General features: G+C 49.3%; 1 protein-coding gene across 1 annotated transcript in view; it reads right to left on the reverse strand.

Annotated features, from left to right (window-relative positions):
- Positions 1–1,108: 1,108 nt before the first annotated feature.
- Positions 1,109–17,667, reverse strand: part of Chchd6 (coiled-coil-helix-coiled-coil-helix domain containing 6) — a 212,976-nt gene continuing 196,417 nt past the window's right edge. The window contains exons 7-8 of the mRNA XM_028854394.1: positions 2,561–2,696; positions 1,109–1,309 (exon numbers count right to left, since the gene is read on the reverse strand). Coding sequence (XP_028710227.1) covers positions 1,304–1,309; positions 2,561–2,696 — 142 coding nt within the window. The 3' untranslated portion in view covers positions 1,109–1,303. The remainder of the gene's footprint in view (positions 1,310–2,560; positions 2,697–17,667) is intronic.

A 17,667-nucleotide genomic window follows, 5' to 3' on the forward strand; every position in this document is an offset into this window, starting at 1 on the left:
CTGTAACCTGTTTTATCCCAGCAGGTCTTTCCTTCCCTGCAGGGCTCAGACTGGCAGGGTTAGCTTCCCTATGCACTGTGAGGCACTCACCCAGAACACAGAAGGAGGGTGCCATGGCTGCCTTTCCTGAGCACTACTCCCACAGTGTGGCTAAATAAGACCTCAGGCAAACCTTCACAGATGGTGGGTATCCCCCAAACATCAATTCTCCCTTGGGCTTTGAGGGAGAAGTACGGGGATGCCTGTGCTGCAAAGCCTGAGTCTGGGGAACTCAGCTCCAGATGGCTCAGGGACTTCCTGAACAAACCTGAACAGGAAACACAAGGTCACCAACAGAGAAACCAGAGAACCCCAAGCCCCACCCGAACCCCTGCCCTGACATGGTGCAGGCCACAATGTGGTCCTGGTGCTTGATGTGCAGTTACAGGGTAAGGCTGAGAACTGGAAGGCCAGGATTTAGACCCGTCCATCTCAGTCCTCACATCTGTACCATAGTGGCGCCATCCACACCGTGTCAGAGACCTGGAAACTGACCATCCTTTCTTACTATCTCATATTCAGACACCCACTCTGACCCATCAGAAAGGCAGCCTCATCATCCCGGGCTGTGTACACCACAGTGCTCTCTGGCTTGGCCCTGCCTCAGTCTGCCCTTCTCTGTCAGAGCACAATGACATGGCTCTAGGTGCCTGGACAGCACTGTCCCCTGCTCAAGGCCTGGCTTCCCCAGCCCTGCTGCCCCTTCCTCCAACTTCCTTTTCTTCTCACACCCATTAACCCCTTAGCTATAGACCACCTTGCCCCTCCCCACCTGGGGCCCACACCTCCCAGCTCTGTTCTGTCCTGCAATTATCCACCACCCTTCCCGAGAGCAAACAGAAGGGCTTCTGGAAGCTGGCACCATCCCAAGAAAAAACATTCCTTTATTTCTTCTCATACCTGTTCTGTGGTGGCTTTTGTGTAGTCGTGTAGTTATGGGTCTCCACACTGTCCCCTTCCAGGCCTAGTACTCCCCCAGAGAAGCAGTCTGCTCTATGAGGCCCTGTGTCTTTGGTGACCAACAGACGGCTGGACACAGAGTCAACAGAAGTGACTGGGTGCCAGTGAGTGAATGACTGCAAACAAAGACATCTGCTTTATTTGTTTTCGGTCAGTAGCACATACTGTTTCTCAAGCATGGTGGCCTCACGCTCAGAGGCATATGGGTACCCAGCTGGGAGCTGCGGGGTACAGGGGCCATGGCCTGGGGTCTGTGGTCCTATGATGGGTCCCTTCTTCAAGGCTCCAGGAAGGATGCTGCTCCTCAGCCCTTCAAAGAGAATAGCCAGAGTTCAGCTGAGCCCTCTTCTGTCCCAATGATGGCCCAGGCCAGGGCTGCATGAGGCAACAGCCCCATGCTTTCCAGGTTCCCGGAGACTGCATGGGACAGTGACCATTCCCCAGGAGCATGACTGGCTACTAGACTGGCCTGGGACCTGGACTGGGTCTCTCATTGCCCAGCAGGACAAAGGACCTTTACTTAACACATTCTGCAGCAATAATAGCCAGCACCACCTCTTTATCTCCAGGGGTCCAGTTCCCTTCTCCACTCTCACAGTGGCATGCCCAGCCCCCACCCTGGTCTAGGGCAACCTGTCACCCACTTCTGCTCTGTGTAAGCAGGGGCCTCCCTGTTCTCTGGTTTAACAACTAGGGGTTTTCGAAGAGAGCTACCGGGAGAGTGCACCTGTGCAATTGGGTTCACGCTATAGGGAGCTCTGCATACCTACAGGCTACAGCCTTGTACCTGGAGGGGCCTCAGGTGTCCTGAGCTGTCCCAAGAACGCATCTGTCATCTAAGTGCTTTTGGAAGCTTATCTTTTCTGAGGGTCCTTCACTCCTATCTCACCTTTGCCAGGAACTATGTTCAGTAAGCTGGCAGAGGGCAATGCGTGTTTCCAGTCAGTATGCCTTGGTCATAGGGAGCCCTGTGAGCCTAGTGCCGAGGCCTGTACTGTGCCAGACTGCATGCATGGTTTAGAGGTGGCTCCGGGGCCCAGCTGGCCCCTGATGTAGCCAGGAGCTCACTGAGGATCTGCTTTCCAGGAGCATTAGGTATAGGGCCAGGAAGGAGAGTCTGAGCCTGGAAGGTCCCAAGCCTCTTTTAGGCATGTGTAGTGACAGAGGCACACTGGAGCTTCCTGCAGTCTGTCCACCACCATCATCACGTTTTTTCTCTTGGTGCAATGAAGGTACACTGGAGGGATAGACCAAGGGGCACAGGGACTGAAAGTGGCCACTGACCCAGGATGGAACAGGGCTCAGAGCTGCTGCTGAGGGAAGCTGGAGGTAGAGCAGGGGAGCCTCCTCTCAGCCCACATGATGAAAGGTGAGAAGTTGCCACTGGCTCCAGAAAGGTGGACGGACATCATAAGCCTAGCCAGGTAGAGCAGCACAGGGAACAGGTCCTAAGAGTAGTGAGGCATGGCTCTGAGCCAGGTGGCGGATAGGACATCTAAATGATGGGGCCCAGGCATAGACTGTTCTATCCCATGCTCGCACACTAAGGCAGTGACCTCACCTTGCGGGCAGTGCTCACACAGTGCTGGTATGCCTTGACCAGGTCCGAACACAGAAGTACCTCATGCAGATGGTCACGGTAGCAGCGGAGGATCTGGGCCTGTAGGCCGGAACACACAGGCTCCACTCTGCGAGGCCTGGGGGATGACAAGAGCAGATGGTTGGCATCAGAAGGCATGGGAGGCAAGAGCTCACACTCAGTACCCAGAAAGACACTAGGATAAGCTCTGGATGTCTATCCACACTTTAGCTCATTCTACAAATAAGGAAGTGCAGGGTCTGGTCCTATGGCCAGTGGCCAATGCTAAACAGACTAGGGTCTAGGGCTGTATGATGGCTGGCTGCTGCCCTAAGTCCCCAGTGCCACCAGGAAGTGTGAGGGGCCTAGTGGACAGAGGCCTTAGCTGGAGGACACAACACTGGATAGTCTCCCAGCTGTCTGGGTCAGGCTCTGACCTGACACCATAGCCACAAAACCCCTGTTCTAATTTTACCACAAGCACAAGTGAAGCAGGAAACCTAGAGATGTCCAAAAGATAAAACAAACGACCAGGCGGTGGTGGCACATGCCTTTAATCCCAGCACTTGGGAGGCAAAGTCAGGTGGATCTCTGTGAGTTCGAGGCCAGCCTGGTCTACAGAGCGAGATCCAGGACAGGCACCAAAACTACACAGAGAAACCCTGTCTCAAAACAACAACAACAACAACAACACAAAACAAAACAAAACAAAAAAACCCTAAAAAACAAAAACACCCCACTGCTTAGAGATAACTGCAGTAATGTTTTGAGGTACTTTACTATCTTTTCCTTTTTCCTTTATCAAAATAGTTTTAGAATCTACAACAAATGAATATGCTGACTTCCTATAACTATGATGCAAAACAAGTGATTAAAAAGTAAGCAACAGATTATACTGTTCCAGGTGCCTCCCAGCCTCCCTGTGGCCACTTCTGAGCTGCAGACCACATCCAGATGCTTTTTTCATTCCATTTAGGTCTCTTCCCCTCTGCCACCCTCACTGTCACACACCCAGTGTCCCCACCACTCACACACACATAGCTACACATACTCTCATGCACCTCACACACACACACTCCCACAGGTATGGCTGCCCCTCATTCATTCTCACACACTTATTCTCCTAAGCTCCTACATAGTCACCCACTCCCATGCACTCATTCTCACACCCTTAACACATCCACACACTCCCACACATCCATTCTCTCACACTCCTCCTCCTCCCACAAACCTTCTTTAACACTTTTACTCAGGGTCCTGAGCACACGTTCTCACGCCTCAACCCCCAGCAGCTCATAGAGCAGCACACTGGTGCAAACAGGCCCCGTCACCTCTCCTGGCTATTTATTCTTCCCCAGCTCCTTCTCCCACATGAAAACTGTGGTATGGAGAAGTTCCATCATGTAGCCAATGTGTGGCGAGGGTATATTTATTGACATTGTGTTGGCGCCACACCACGCATCAGCTTTCCAGTGGGTCTGTAACAGCTGTGGTGGACTTGCAGTAACACCTGACAGTTATAAAGCTGCAGCAAGCCACTCCCTACATTCCTTGGCAATAAAAAGGATGGCTATTCTGCAAGCTGTGTTCCAGCCTGGCCTGCTGTTCTGCCTTGCACCTCTGAATTTAGAGTGTCAGCCATACAGTAGACACTAGAGAGGGTAGTGCTGTCACCAAAATAACTCAAGCAAGTCAAAGCCATCAGTTAGGAAGAGTCAGCAGCAGAGTCATCAGGGGCTTAGGAAGTAAGTCAGCATGTCTCATGCCCAGGCCAGGGGTCTGGATAGACACTTCTAGCACTGCCATTTACTCTATAATGCTGCCTGGGGTCCTTCCTTCTTCCTGAACCAGCCCCAGACCACAGGCATCCTCTCTGTAGGCATAGTGCCTCCTTTAATCGGGCCTGATCCTTCCTAGAAACCTCACTCATCCGGTCCACCTTTCTCTGCTGGCAGAGTTTGGTCATGGCCTATCCTTAGGATATGTGCCAGTGAAGGAGTGAAAGCCCATGTTTGGCTGAGACAGTAAGGGTCAACCGAGGTCTGAACAAGTTAGGAAGTTTGCAACAGAAGTGGGCAGGCTGGCTGGGCTGCTGTGGCAAGCTGCCAGGCCACAGGGGAGAAAGCATACTTAAAGGGTAGAAGCCCCCTTATTCTCATAGTTGTGCTCAATGCTGCCCAGGGGAGCCTCCACCGAACAAGCTTCAGTGAGGTCACCTGGGGTCTTTGCCTCTGCATTGACATCCAATCCTCAGACACACGAGGGAGAGGTGCCTTTTGGATGTGGTCCCTTTCTCTTAAGCCTCTGGAGACCCCCCTTGCCAGCTTTTACCTGCTGTACGGAGGAGGCCCTGTGGGTACTGTGGGGCTACCTCCTTTGTAACTTTTCAAGTGCTTGTGGAATGGCTGCTTTGTACTTTTGGTACAAAGACATCCAGTCATGGGCCTTTCGGAGTTGCATGGCCTTGGAGAACAGAGTTTTTAGTGGCATCCTGTCTCAGACAAGTGTTCTCTACAAACACCACTCTGAGGTCCCCCCAGAAGCACCCTGAAATTCCATCTTGCACCCCTATCCCACTGTCTCCCCTCCTGGCTCTGTTCTGTGGCTCACACCTGGGAAGGTGCAGCTGTCCTCCCTGCATAGTGGTGCCTTTGATGGCCAGCTATATTTGGTGGCCTGTATCCATGTCTTATGTTCCTTAAACACAGCCTCGCACCTGCCTAAGACTCCGGGGCACAAGTTCAATCTTAAAGCACACTTCCCTTCCCCGTGTGACCTCTGAATATGGTCAACAGGTACCAGACAGACACCAGGGGCTATCTCAGCTCTAAGTGCCATGAGGCTTACTGTCTTTATTAAGAAAGTGCCCTGGCAGGCTCCTGGGCCCAGCCTCGACCTCACCTCCATACACATGACAGAGCCACGAATAGATTAGGCTGAGCTGCAGGTGGGCAGAGGAGTGGCTTCACCACTAGCCCCTTTTCTCATGGCCACTAGAGCTGCCCATCTTGCTGATGGCTGCTCTCTTGGCTTCAAGTGCCAATAGGAGGGCCTGTGAGCTGAAAGCAAACTTCAGAGAACACACAGTGGGTTCCTAGGCAGGGAGGAACTGGGCTGTGTGAAATTTACCTCTTGGACAGCATTGCCACTGCTGAGGCCACAGGACCTCTCCACAGGGACTTCAGCACAGCAGGAGCACACAAGGGCAGGCAAATGTCCATGGACGTTTTACCCACTGTGCACAGAAGGTGCTGAGGTGAGGCAATGCTACTGAAGTGAACCTTTCTCTGAAGCAGGGTAGGGCTAGCCAGGTCAGATCATTCGGAAGCAGGTGTTGGGTGGCTTCACCCCATTCAAGGTGACCTATTTTACCCTGAGTGGCTACAAAAGCTCCAAAGGGTAACAACAATCTTGTGAATGGGTGTCAGCTTAGGTAGTCGTGGAAGCCCTGCTCAGCTTACCTGGGGCACACAGTCTCAGTATATATTCAGTAAATGAAAAGTCCAATAGCAAAAATGGCACAAAAATCAGGTTGCCAGTAGCCACAGCTCTCACCCAGAAGTGGACACCAGAAGCCAGGCAGTTTTCTGTTTCTGTAGTGCTTAGCTTACATCAATATGGATCCCACATCTCTGCCACAATAGAAACTGGTGCTCAAAGTGGGTGGCCTGGGAAGGAGTAAGCCCTGATACCTTCTGCACACCTACAGGTCAGGGGCTTGAGTTTCCTTCACTGTCCACATCCTTCCTGGGCCTTGGAACATGACCTTATTTGGACACAGTGTGGCTATGGATACACTTAGTAAAGACAGGTAACAGAGAAGTAGAATGAACCAAACCTAGGGGTAATCTAGTTCACACTCTGATGAGAAGAAAAACAACAGTGATAGACACATGAGATGGTTGTGTGGGGACAGAGGTGGAGACTGTACTACACTTCACCAGCCAAGGAGAGCAGGGGGCTACCAGGAGGATCTGCAGCTCCCACACTGGATGAGAGGGACAGGAACTGCTCACACCTTGCACCTGGAATCTCAACCTCTAAAACTGAGAGAATGCATGAGCCTTTGAAGGCCTCATAGGAGGCAGTACGGACGTGGTGGAGTGGACCAGCTTCTGAGCTATCAAGCACTTACTGTGTATGTACTAAGACAGACACCAGGCTCAGCAAAATCTTGACCCCAACCTTGTGAGGCACTGTCCTCACTAGTTTCATGTCAACTTGACACAATCTAGTCTTTTTGGAATAGAGGACTGTAATTGAGAAAATGCCCTAACTAAATTGTCCTGTGGGCAAACCTGTGGCACATTTTCTTGATTGATGATTGATATGGGAGGGCCCAGCTCACTGTAGGTGATACCATCTCTGGGCTGGTGGTCTTGGGTTCTATAAGAAAGCAGGCTGAGCAAGCCACGAGGAGCAAGCCAGTAAGCAGCAGGCTATGGCCTCTGCATTAGTTCCTGCCTCCAGGTTTCTGTTCTCTTTGAGTTACTGCCCTGACTTCCCTCAATGATGAATAGTTATGTAGAAGTACAAGCAAAATACTTTTCCTCCCCAAGTTGCTCTTGATCATGGTATTTTACCACAGCAACAGTAACCCCAACTAAGACAAATACCCTCTGCACTTAGAGGTAAACGGAGTATGGTCATGAGCACGGTCAAGAGAAGGGGCAGTATCTCACAAGCAGCTCTACAAAGAGACACTTTGTTCCATAAGTAGCCCACATTCTGAAAGACATCTGGAGTGAGGAACAGCCTAGGAAAAGGAGAAGGAAGGAGGATGTATCTATCCTGGTAAACAGCCTAGGAAGAAAAGCCAACTCACATGGGAGTGCATGTAGGTAAGGTCTTTCCTATTCTGATTAACCAGACCGTGCTAGGGACTACTGTGTCCCTGACAATATACATCACTAAAACTATAACATGTCCCTGAAATACAAACAACAGCTTTGTGAGCTAGGCATTACTACCTCATTCTGCACACAGGGACAAGTCTCAAAAAAGTCTGAGTGGTTTTCTCAAGGGCATTCAGCAGTAAGACAGAGGCACGATAACAGCCTGATGTGTCCATTTCCATAGCCTAATGTCTTCACTCAGCATATAGAAAATGTCACAAAATCCAAAAGAAGAGACAAGAGTACGAGAAACAAAACAAAGCATAGGCTCATACCACAAGGTATGCAGGGCTTTTCAACAGGCCAGGAGACTTGCTGACTCCACATGGAAAAGGGTGTTGTAGGGAAGGCTTACATGGGAAAGCAAAGTAAGTGGTAAGCCAAGGGACACGACAAGATCAGAGTCAACAGGAGGCCAGAGAGGGCAAGATCTTCCCTGTTCCCATCTAGGGTCACTATGGGAACAGCATCTTCCCCTGCTGCCCCTGCACTGCAGCCTCAGCAGCAAGAGGAGTTCCTGGAGCAAATCCAGGGTGCTATCCTTCCCCCAGCTGCCCCTTATGAGGTGCACACTGTACACCTGCTCACATGTAGCCCCAGTCCTTTGTGTCTCTCACTTATTTAATAAATGGAATCTCATCAACTTCTCCTTCTCCTATTATCACCGCTGACATCAATCTGATAATATTGGCCTGGTATGGAATCTGGCTATTATCTGTTCTCCTGATATTTAATTTCAAGGAAACATTGGTGGGGGACCTTGGAGCAGGCTTTTTATTAGAGTAGCAGCAACGATATTCCACATGCACTAGACATTCATCTCCGTCAGGTCATGTCCAGCTGCTCAGAGGCAGCTTCTATTCCATCCTGCAGCCAGGGTGCAGATACTGCTCAGACAGGCAGGTTGCAAGGGACTGGGTTAACTGGCTGCTATCGACCACGTGCCACTCAACCTGGGTAAGTGGGACCCAGGGATCCATCATTGATCAACATGCCACTCGGGATCACTGTCAGTCTGATCTCCAGCTGCCTATCCCTCAGAGAACTAGAGCCTGGTAAGAGGCCCAGGGCTAAATGGGATGAAAAGCTGGGAAGGAAGGGGAGTACTACCTTTAGGGGTAAAAACAAAACACAGGGGGCCTGCTTCCTGTCACTCAGGGGAAGGGCTGTATGCATACTCCCCCCCCCCCCCCCCCCCGCCCCACCAGATATGTGGAAGTGCAGGCCCTTTCAGGGTCTCAGAGGCTGGGAGGGAAACAGCAGGTTCCTTAGTCTTTAATGTCTGAGGGTGACTATATTGGGACAGATGCCCCACAGTAGTCTGGCTGCGGTCTGAGGCTCTCAGGCATAATCAGGAAGCACCCTCAGTTGGGGCCTGAGAGATAGAGCAGTGGTTAAGAGAGCTTGCTGCTCTTCCAGAGGACCTGAGTTTGGTTCCTAGCACCCACATGGCTGCTTATAACCACCTGTAAGTCCAGTTCCAGGATTCGATGCCCTCTCCTGGCCTCCTCAAGGAAGGACCATTCCTAACTCTGCTCCCTTCTCAATGGAGCCTTGATCATTTCCCATCTGGGAAAATCTGTCCTATCTTGGCTGGTTCATCACATGCTCATCCGGTCTGCTCCTACAACCCAGCCATGCTGACACTAACTATAGAGGGGTCTTTCTAAAGTAGGCTGTACTGCTGCTCTGAAGGACTGTGGCCAATCACCTGGGCCTGTTTTTTGAGGTCTGCTTTAGTCCTAGTGATGAGCCCTAAAACCCAAGGCCTAACCAGCTATGCCCAGATCAAGGTTCTTGCTAGAGCCTGTGTCCCACTCAGCCTGCTGAGGTGCTTCAGTGAGGAAGTCCACACACAGTACAGGCCTAGAAACTTCAAGTGTTTGCTTAGTGATGCTGAGTATGACAGGTAAAGACAGAGCCCCAGTCCTGTGCTCTGCCTCCAAGACAGGCAGGTGGCAACTTCTAGAGTGGATGTTGTCCACCTACCCACGAGTCTTGAGGCCCAGAGGCATACTTAGGGTGGCATCCAGGCTTCTCCATGATGCAGCCTGGGGTTAACCTCCTGCATGAAGACCCCAGGACAGTACCTCTCAGGGCACATGGAGGCATGCCAGAACCTTTCCCTGTGACTGTTGGGAGATCACCTAGGCTGCAGTAGGAAGCACTGTCCTCCACAAGGACTAGTGGGCCAGCTTGTGCTGCAAGAACCTGGGGTTGTATATGGTATAGGGTTCCAAGGGTTCTGATATAGAAGCAGCTCACAGTGGTTTTTAGTGCCTGAATGAAGGCTGTGCCTGGCCCTACAGTGGCTTTCACTGGTGCTGTGTAAAGGCTATTCCAAGGAAGGAAGACAAGTGCTAGGAATGTTGTTGGGAGTAGAGGGCACTAGAAGCCCTGGTGTAAGGGAGCCTTAGCATTTTGGGGTGGAGGTCATGCTCTGCAGGCTGGCTGACATGCAGATGCTACTGTTCTACCATAAGAAGCTGGGGGAGCATGGCTCTTAGAAAGAGGGAAACCACTGGTGCTGGCTGACTAGTGAGGTAGGAAGACCCTCTGTATGATGGAACAGGATCTGACAGGGGCAGATACATAGCAGGCAGGCCCACTTCAACCCCAGAGTCAAGCCACTGGCCAGCAGTTACCAGTATCTGCCAGTAAGAGAAATACTGTGAGGCCTAGACCAGTGCAAAGAGAAAGCCCATTCTTCAGGGCTCTGGCCCAGAAGCAAGGAGAATCCCACTTTTAAGGGCCACAGCCTGACACCCTGAAGCCTGGCATTCAGCAGCTCTGAGGGGCTCTTGGGAGCCAAACATTTGGCTTATAGACATGCAGGCTGGTTGAGCTTTTCAGATAATTTTGAGATATCTAGTGGCTTCCCTGAGAGCTATCAGCTTCAGTGTTTGAGGCTGAGGTCTTCTGGGTTAGTACCCCTGACCTATGATGAGATCCCCCTTGACTTCCTGTCTCGCATCTCTCCTCATGGTCCTGTGAGCCTCTGAGTCCCACATTAAACTTCATACCCAGAATCCATGAGATGGTCTGTAACAACACCAAATGAGGCATGACCAGGTTGTCTATTTTGTTTCCCCATCTCCCCAACCCATCACTAGCACTGGCATCATTCTAGACCTAGGACACCAATTCTTGCTTAAATGATATGCTGTCTATCTGCATTGCATACACACCTACTTGTGAACGGTGTATGTGGGGGTAACTGGCTCTATGTGACTACTGGAGCACCCTGGTGAACAGACAAGCCCACCTCAGCTCTAAGGGAGCCATTAAAGCATGAAGTAGGGACCCCACCCTGAGCACAGCAGCCAAAGCAGTTGATCCCGCATAGACTCTGATGTAGTGCAGGTCTGTGTAGTGGAAGGAGGGCACCTGCTTTCATAGGACTTGACCCTAAGCTGTCCCAGGCCAGGTGACAATAGGAAGAAGTGTCCCAGAAGTCCAAACTGTAGAGAGTGAGACTGTGTTGGAGCTGATAGGTCCTGAATCTCACAGAAACCTCTTCTCACCTCTCTGTTCTGGCCACCCGAATTCAGGCCCCAGATTCCTCAAGACTTCCTGGCTTCCAGATGCTGTGCTGATTTCTGCTTTCCACCCACCACCCACCACCACTAACAGGGCGGAAGATCACTGGAGTACAAGGCAGCTTCCCAGCTTAGAACTGTTCACTGGTTCCTGCTGTTGGTTAGAGTCTAGAACCCTTAGTTTAGAAACTGCTCCTATCTTCTGAGCTCCAGTTCCCAGGGGGACTCTGGCTGTTTTCTCTGCCTCCAGGTCTCCAGTCACCCAAAGCCTCTGGTCACCTAGTAGATTGGCAAACCTACCTATCTCCATGCTCCAGCCCCCCTCTTTTCTAGAGAACTTCTGAGGTTTTGCTGTGTTAGGAAGAGTTCTAGAGATACAATGGAGGGCCTACTGTAGCTTACACCTTACCCTACCCTATGCCAGCAGGAGTGACCCACTGTGTAGAGCTTTCATCGACTGCACTTCTGTTTTTCTCTTCTCTGAAACTCTTGGCACTGCTCATTTACTCCTGCATCTGTCAGCACTGCATGTAACAGCTGCTAAGTAAACTGGTGGTAAGAGAAAGCACTATGGGTCACTCTCTTAACATGCGCTGTGCTCTCCTGTGTCTGCACCATAGCTCCATGCTCCCTCTCCAGAACATTTTCTCTATCCCACACATGCTTTTCACAAAGATCCTGGTGACTGGCTGGTTCCTACTATCTCACTGCTGCCTACCCAAGAAAGCCTGCACCGGCCTCCTACCTCTCTGGATCCCTCTCACTGAGAGAAGCATTCTTGAATCTGTCTCTTCTGCTCTGTGGCCCTCACTGGGCTACTGATGAGGGTCTCAGGCACTGCCTATCACCCATCTGAGCACCATACATGCATGCTGCAGTCTCTCTATTAAACAAGGGTGCCTGGGAGGCAGGAACCATAATATATTACCTTTGTTTCTACAGTTCTGCACAGAATACCTAGCAGAAAGCAGACATTCCATATCTAAAGTGGGCGAGGAATCAGTAATTAGGAGTCACAGGGGCTCTACTTTGCACAGGTTCTAGTGGCTGGGACTTGCATGGGCTCTACTTTGCACAGGTTCTAGCGGCTGGGACTTGCATGGGCTCTACTTTTGTATGGGCTGGCTGGGCCCTGCCCACTTTCTCTAACAGTCAGTCAGATAGTTTCTGTCCTAAGCCTTGCTCTCCTACCTTCTCTGGAGCTCTCAGTGTTCCTGCTGCTTAGCTCCTACCCTTCCTGAGCCTGGCAGCCTATGTTCTAGGTGATTACTACTCCCTTCTCCCAAGATCTGAGGAACCTCCCAAGGCTAGAGTCTGCTATATCCTCCCATGTGAGACCTTCCAGCAGCAGGTACCCCCTGCTGCCTGCTGTGAAGTGTTCTGGAGCTCACCCGCAGGTCCTGGACCAACTGCATCCAGTAGCATCCAGAAGGTACCCCCCTGTACTACTATATGATGAAACACTATAACCAAAAGTAAGTTGGGGAGGAAAGGGTTTATTTGGCTTACACTTCCACACTGTAATCCATCATTGAAGGAAGTCAGGACAGGAACCTGATGCAAAGGCCATGGAAGGCATGGTGCTGCTTACTGTCTTGCTCAGTCTGCTTTTTTACAGAACCCAGGACCACCAGCCCAGGTGTGGCACTACTCAGAATGGGCTGGGCTCTCCCCCCTCAATCACTAATTAAGGCTTACAGGCTTTCTAGAGCCTGATCCCATGGAGGCATTTTCTCCTTTTAGAGGATTCTAGTTTCTGTCAAACTGACAGAAAACTATCCAGCATAGAGAGTATCTGCATGACAGGATTTCCTCCACAGGCACCCATATTCACCCACACAACCACTGAATCTGGCTGGACTGCCACAGCCCTGAGCCCAGGTGCTGGGCATTCTCTGCTTGTTCACCACCCAAATGCAAGAGTGGATTTGCAGTGCCATATGCTCCTGAGAGAACACTGCCATCTCACAAGACACAAGACAGGGAGGCAAGCACTGGGCTTGTGATGTTTAGACATACCTCTTTGTGGGTGGTTTAAAGCTGGGTCTGCCTTGCAGGCAGCCTCAACACAGCCAGACCCTTTCTCCTACTCTGACCTCTGGCAGCCTCACTATACAGTTCACCAAAACCAGATTGAACTCCCCACAATCTGGGTTCCTAACTGCTATCAACACTCTAGTCTTCTACACATAGACCCTGAGAATACTTTGAATTCTTTCAGTATCTCCTGCAGCCTGACCATGCACACCCTGTCTTGACACCACCTGGGTGCCACCTATAATCTGTCCCCTCTAGACTTGACCCCACCAGATCAGTGGCCACATGTACCCACACCTTCTGCAGCCATCCTCAGTCTGTCTTAATGAAGTCCGATGTCAATCTGTTCTCTCCTGGCTTGTGCCTTTGGTACTGAGTCTGGGAGTTCACTGTCAAACTCATGTCCTTTAGACTCCCTCCTATTACCTTCTGGGAGTTTTGTGCATTGCATTTAGGCCTGTGATCCATTCAGAGTTTATTTTTGTGAAACTCACTGCTTCAGGGACTGTGGGAATGATCACAGCTGACATCTCACCTGTGGGTCCTGCCCCTCCCCTGCCACTCCTACCTGAATACATGTAGACACTGAGGCTACATGGACACACTGAATTGAGCTGTGTGTTTTCCAGGAAGACACCTGGACACTGGGCCTGCTCCACCATGTGGAGACAGCAGGGTGACAGACAGTCCACTCTCTGTCTTGTGATTCAAGAGGGACCAAAGGGGGATCCTCTCCAGAGCCTTCCTCCGCCTGAACCTCAGGTGTCACTCAGAGCAAAAGGAGCTATAGCCATATGTTCTTAGTGCAGAAATCACCCCGGAACAGTCTTTTATCCTCTAGGGCCTGATCTTGACTTTGAACCAGAGTTGACCTCCCTCAATACAGTCACAAGGCTGGCCATAAGCTATGGGGGTTCAGAAGAACCCCTGACACACTGACCCCTGGAGAGGAAACTAATCATTACCAGCCATATGATGATCATAATGGGGCTCTGGCTGTTTTCTGAAACTGTCAACCTGGAGTCCTTGAAGGATTCTGGGATAGTCCAGAAACAGAAGACAAGGCCTTTCCCTCCAATCTAACCCTTTAGCGTGAGGAGGAGAAGTGGAGGGCTGATAGAAAGGGTACCATGAGAACACTAGTGTGCTGTAAAGAGGAGAAAGGGGAGTGCCCGTGGTGGGTAAAAAGGCAGCCCAAGGGCTTAGGAGAGGTCTTCTGCTGAGTGCAGAAGTTCACTGGCTGAGAAGCTCCTATGCGGAGGACAGTAAGGCCAGGTCCCTACCTTCTGGGAGGCCTTTTAATCACGGAAAGGGCTAACAACTCTCAAGTGTTGGGAATATTAGCATGAACTGTAGACAGATAGAAATTCTGAAGGATACAGTGGTGTATGTATGCGTTCACATGTAAACATCTATGTAGTCCATGCATACCGTGCTTCCTAGCTCAGTTACTCAGAATATCCAGAAAAATAGGAGCAGCACCAAGCCCACCCAGCCCCAGATGCTGGTGTCCAATACCGTTATCCAACCAAAGGCACTTGACTCCTTAATTGACAGGCTCCAAGGCTGGAACAGAGGGAGATCAAGACTGCCCTGGAGAGCTCATGCCAACAAGTTGAGATGTACTCTGAGAGGGAAGAGATGTGGGAAAGACAGAGGGGCAGTCTTAAAGGCATTCAAAATCCAGGCCATTCTGAACTTCAAATAAGTGAAAAATAGACATTACAACCTAAATGAACAAATGTGACTTTTGGGCCTCCCAAATAGAACCGGGTAAGTGACTATAGAACCAGAGGTGGGTGGAGGTAAGATTCTCCTGTAATAGAATAGCAATCCAGAAACACAGGAGACATTCTAGATATAAACAATCACCCTTTAGCAGACATCACTACGGTGGCTGATTCAGATGAGTGTTCAATACAGGGTTAAGTGAAGGTCTGAAGGATGTCAGCACACTGGCATCTTACCAGAGCACTTCCTGACAAAATGCCAGCTGGTAACAACGGGAACATGGGGGTTTTATCACAAGCAGAATGGGCCTAAGTCAACATGGCCAGTATAGATGGGAGACTCAGGTCTCTCAATGAGACAACATCCGGTTAGAGCACAGCATTGGTCTCCAAGGATTTATGGCTTAACTGTGGTTGTGAGGGGGCATTAGACAAACCCAGGTTAGGGTGTCATCCTACAGATAAGAGTCCTGTACTCACTTTAAAACTGTCAAGATCTTTAGTGACAAGAAAGGTAAAGGAACAGGCCCAGATGAAGGAGCAAATCAGAACACATTTGCAGACAGTGTCCTGGATTGGAAAACAAGGAGAGGCTGTTAGGGCAGCAGGCGGGACTTGATCTATGAGGTGACAATTGTATTCAGATAGGGGTTTCCTAGAGGAAAGGTTGTGTGGTAGCCATGGAGGACACATTGAGTGGTACATGAAGGACACACTCAGTTAAAGAGTGATGGGCTATCAGGACAGACAAAGATGTGGCTTTCCTCTGCAGAGAAAGAGTCCTGAAGCAACCTTGTAACAAGCAAAGCACTCAGGAACCCTAAATGCTTTACTTGTCACAAGGAAGGGTCACAAGGCTAAGGGACGCAGGAGTCCTCCGTGCTGTCCTCAGCCCTGCATGGGTTGGGAGTGCTTTCCAAGTAAGCAGCCAAACAATAAGGATGGCAATTGGACAGGATGGAATGGATTCAAGAGGATGTACTTATCCCAAAAAAAGACCTTGCCAGATTTTCTATTTCTTTTTCTAGCTAGGAGTGAGTGGGGTTGGAGAAATTTGACAAAATGATTCTAAATTCATCTTAAAAAATGAGCTGGAAAAAGATAATCAAGGTACAAGGGCTTGTTCTACCAGAGATTTAATATTTTGAATCATCGCAGTTTTATATATAATGCTCTTTAAGTGTGTTTAAAACATGCAGGGATGGCCTGGGAAGGAGTCTAGAAGCAGATCCGTGTGTGCGAGTAGGCCTTAGTATGTGGTCGGTGAGATTTAGATCAGAACCAACAGGACAAAGGACTCCTACTCAGAGAAAATACAAGCCGATCTGTGCTCACGTCTGGTTCCCAAGTGGACCCCAGCGGGATATTTAGAGTAACAGTTGAAGAGCATGAAATGAAAAAAATCACACAAGTACTATTCCCTGAGATTACAGTCCTGGGGGAAAGGAAAGCCTTTGCAATGTAACACAAATCACAACAAAAATATGAACAAAAATATATTTGGTTCTTATCTGCAAATCAACTCCAAAGGGCAATGGTGAAACAAAGCATTAACTAGAGCAGTCACGATAAAAGAGAGCATGGGTTAATAGTGACACTAAGGTACAGCCTGTAAGAATGAATACAGGGAAACATCAGCACAGGCTGCCAGTAAGTGAGCCACAAAAAGACTAAATGGCCAGCAATGTAAGAAAAGGCTTGGATTTCATTTAGTAATGGAAGAAATGAACTGTTGTAGAAGCCAGGGTTGTCTTCCCTTGTGAAACTGGCAAAGGTGTTTCTATTACAATACCACGCTTGAGAAGCCTTGAGAAAATGGACACCCTCCTCCATCACTGTGTGAGGTGGAAACCGGCACTTTGACTTCCTGGAGGGTCAGCTGATAAAACATAAGTATACTAATTTATGTGTATATGGTTCTCTTGGTATATATTTAGGGAGGAGCTGGGACAAGCTTGATAGGATAGTCAAGAATTTCTGAAATAAGCATATGGAAGAGTGGCAGGTAATTAATATGAAGATACAAGTAGACATCTGTTGACTAAAAGGTGTCCACATGTGGATGAGGTTAGTCCGCAGACAGATGTGTGAACTACACGGCCCATTTGCATGGTTTGTGGCTGTACTCTGTGAACTGAGTGATGGCCCCAATATATTGACAGGGAGATTTAGGGGTTTTGTTGTGAATACTTTCTTTATATTTGTCTAAATTTTATTATATATTTTGTCTAAATTTTATTATATATATTATATATATGAATAGAATATTCATATACCATTTTTATACCTGTTCAACTAAAAGACAACACTAGTTTTCATTTTGAAAATCTAAAGATGCAGCCTATCTATAACTACACACATACAGAGACACATGTACTCTCTGGTATGTATTTTGTGTTATTTGTAATTTGAAGATGCTACAATAAATAGCAAACGACATGTACTGCAGATGGGAAGTGTTAAGCATGGGACCTGAGTAGATTTTAAATGTTTGTTGTCACAGTACTGTTTCATATAAACATACTTCATCTTTAGTAACTACAGAAGAATACAGACCTTCATGAAACACCAGACACAAGAGCCCTGGCCCACAGCATGAGCTTAATAAACACTCATTGAATGAGAAGGGGCAAAGGTTGCCGGTGCCTCTGAAATTTAAAACTGAAGTCACAAATCATGTTGCCGGGAAAAGGTGTGAATTCTAGAGTATTTGTGAAGAGATGGTCTTGTTTCTCAGTATCTCCATCTTGTTCCATCACTGCTCAGGTATGTGAGAAACACAAATCACAGCTGTCATAAGCCAGTGGCTGCACAGCAGGAAGCCAGCTCCAATCAGTCTTCTGCCAAATTATGACCCCCACCCATATGATGGGTGTGTGTGCATGCAC

The sequence above is a fragment of the Peromyscus leucopus genome, chromosome 3 (assembly GCF_004664715.2).
Source record: "Peromyscus leucopus breed LL Stock chromosome 3, UCI_PerLeu_2.1, whole genome shotgun sequence".
Classification (NCBI taxonomy): Eukaryota; Metazoa; Chordata; class Mammalia; order Rodentia; family Cricetidae; genus Peromyscus; species Peromyscus leucopus.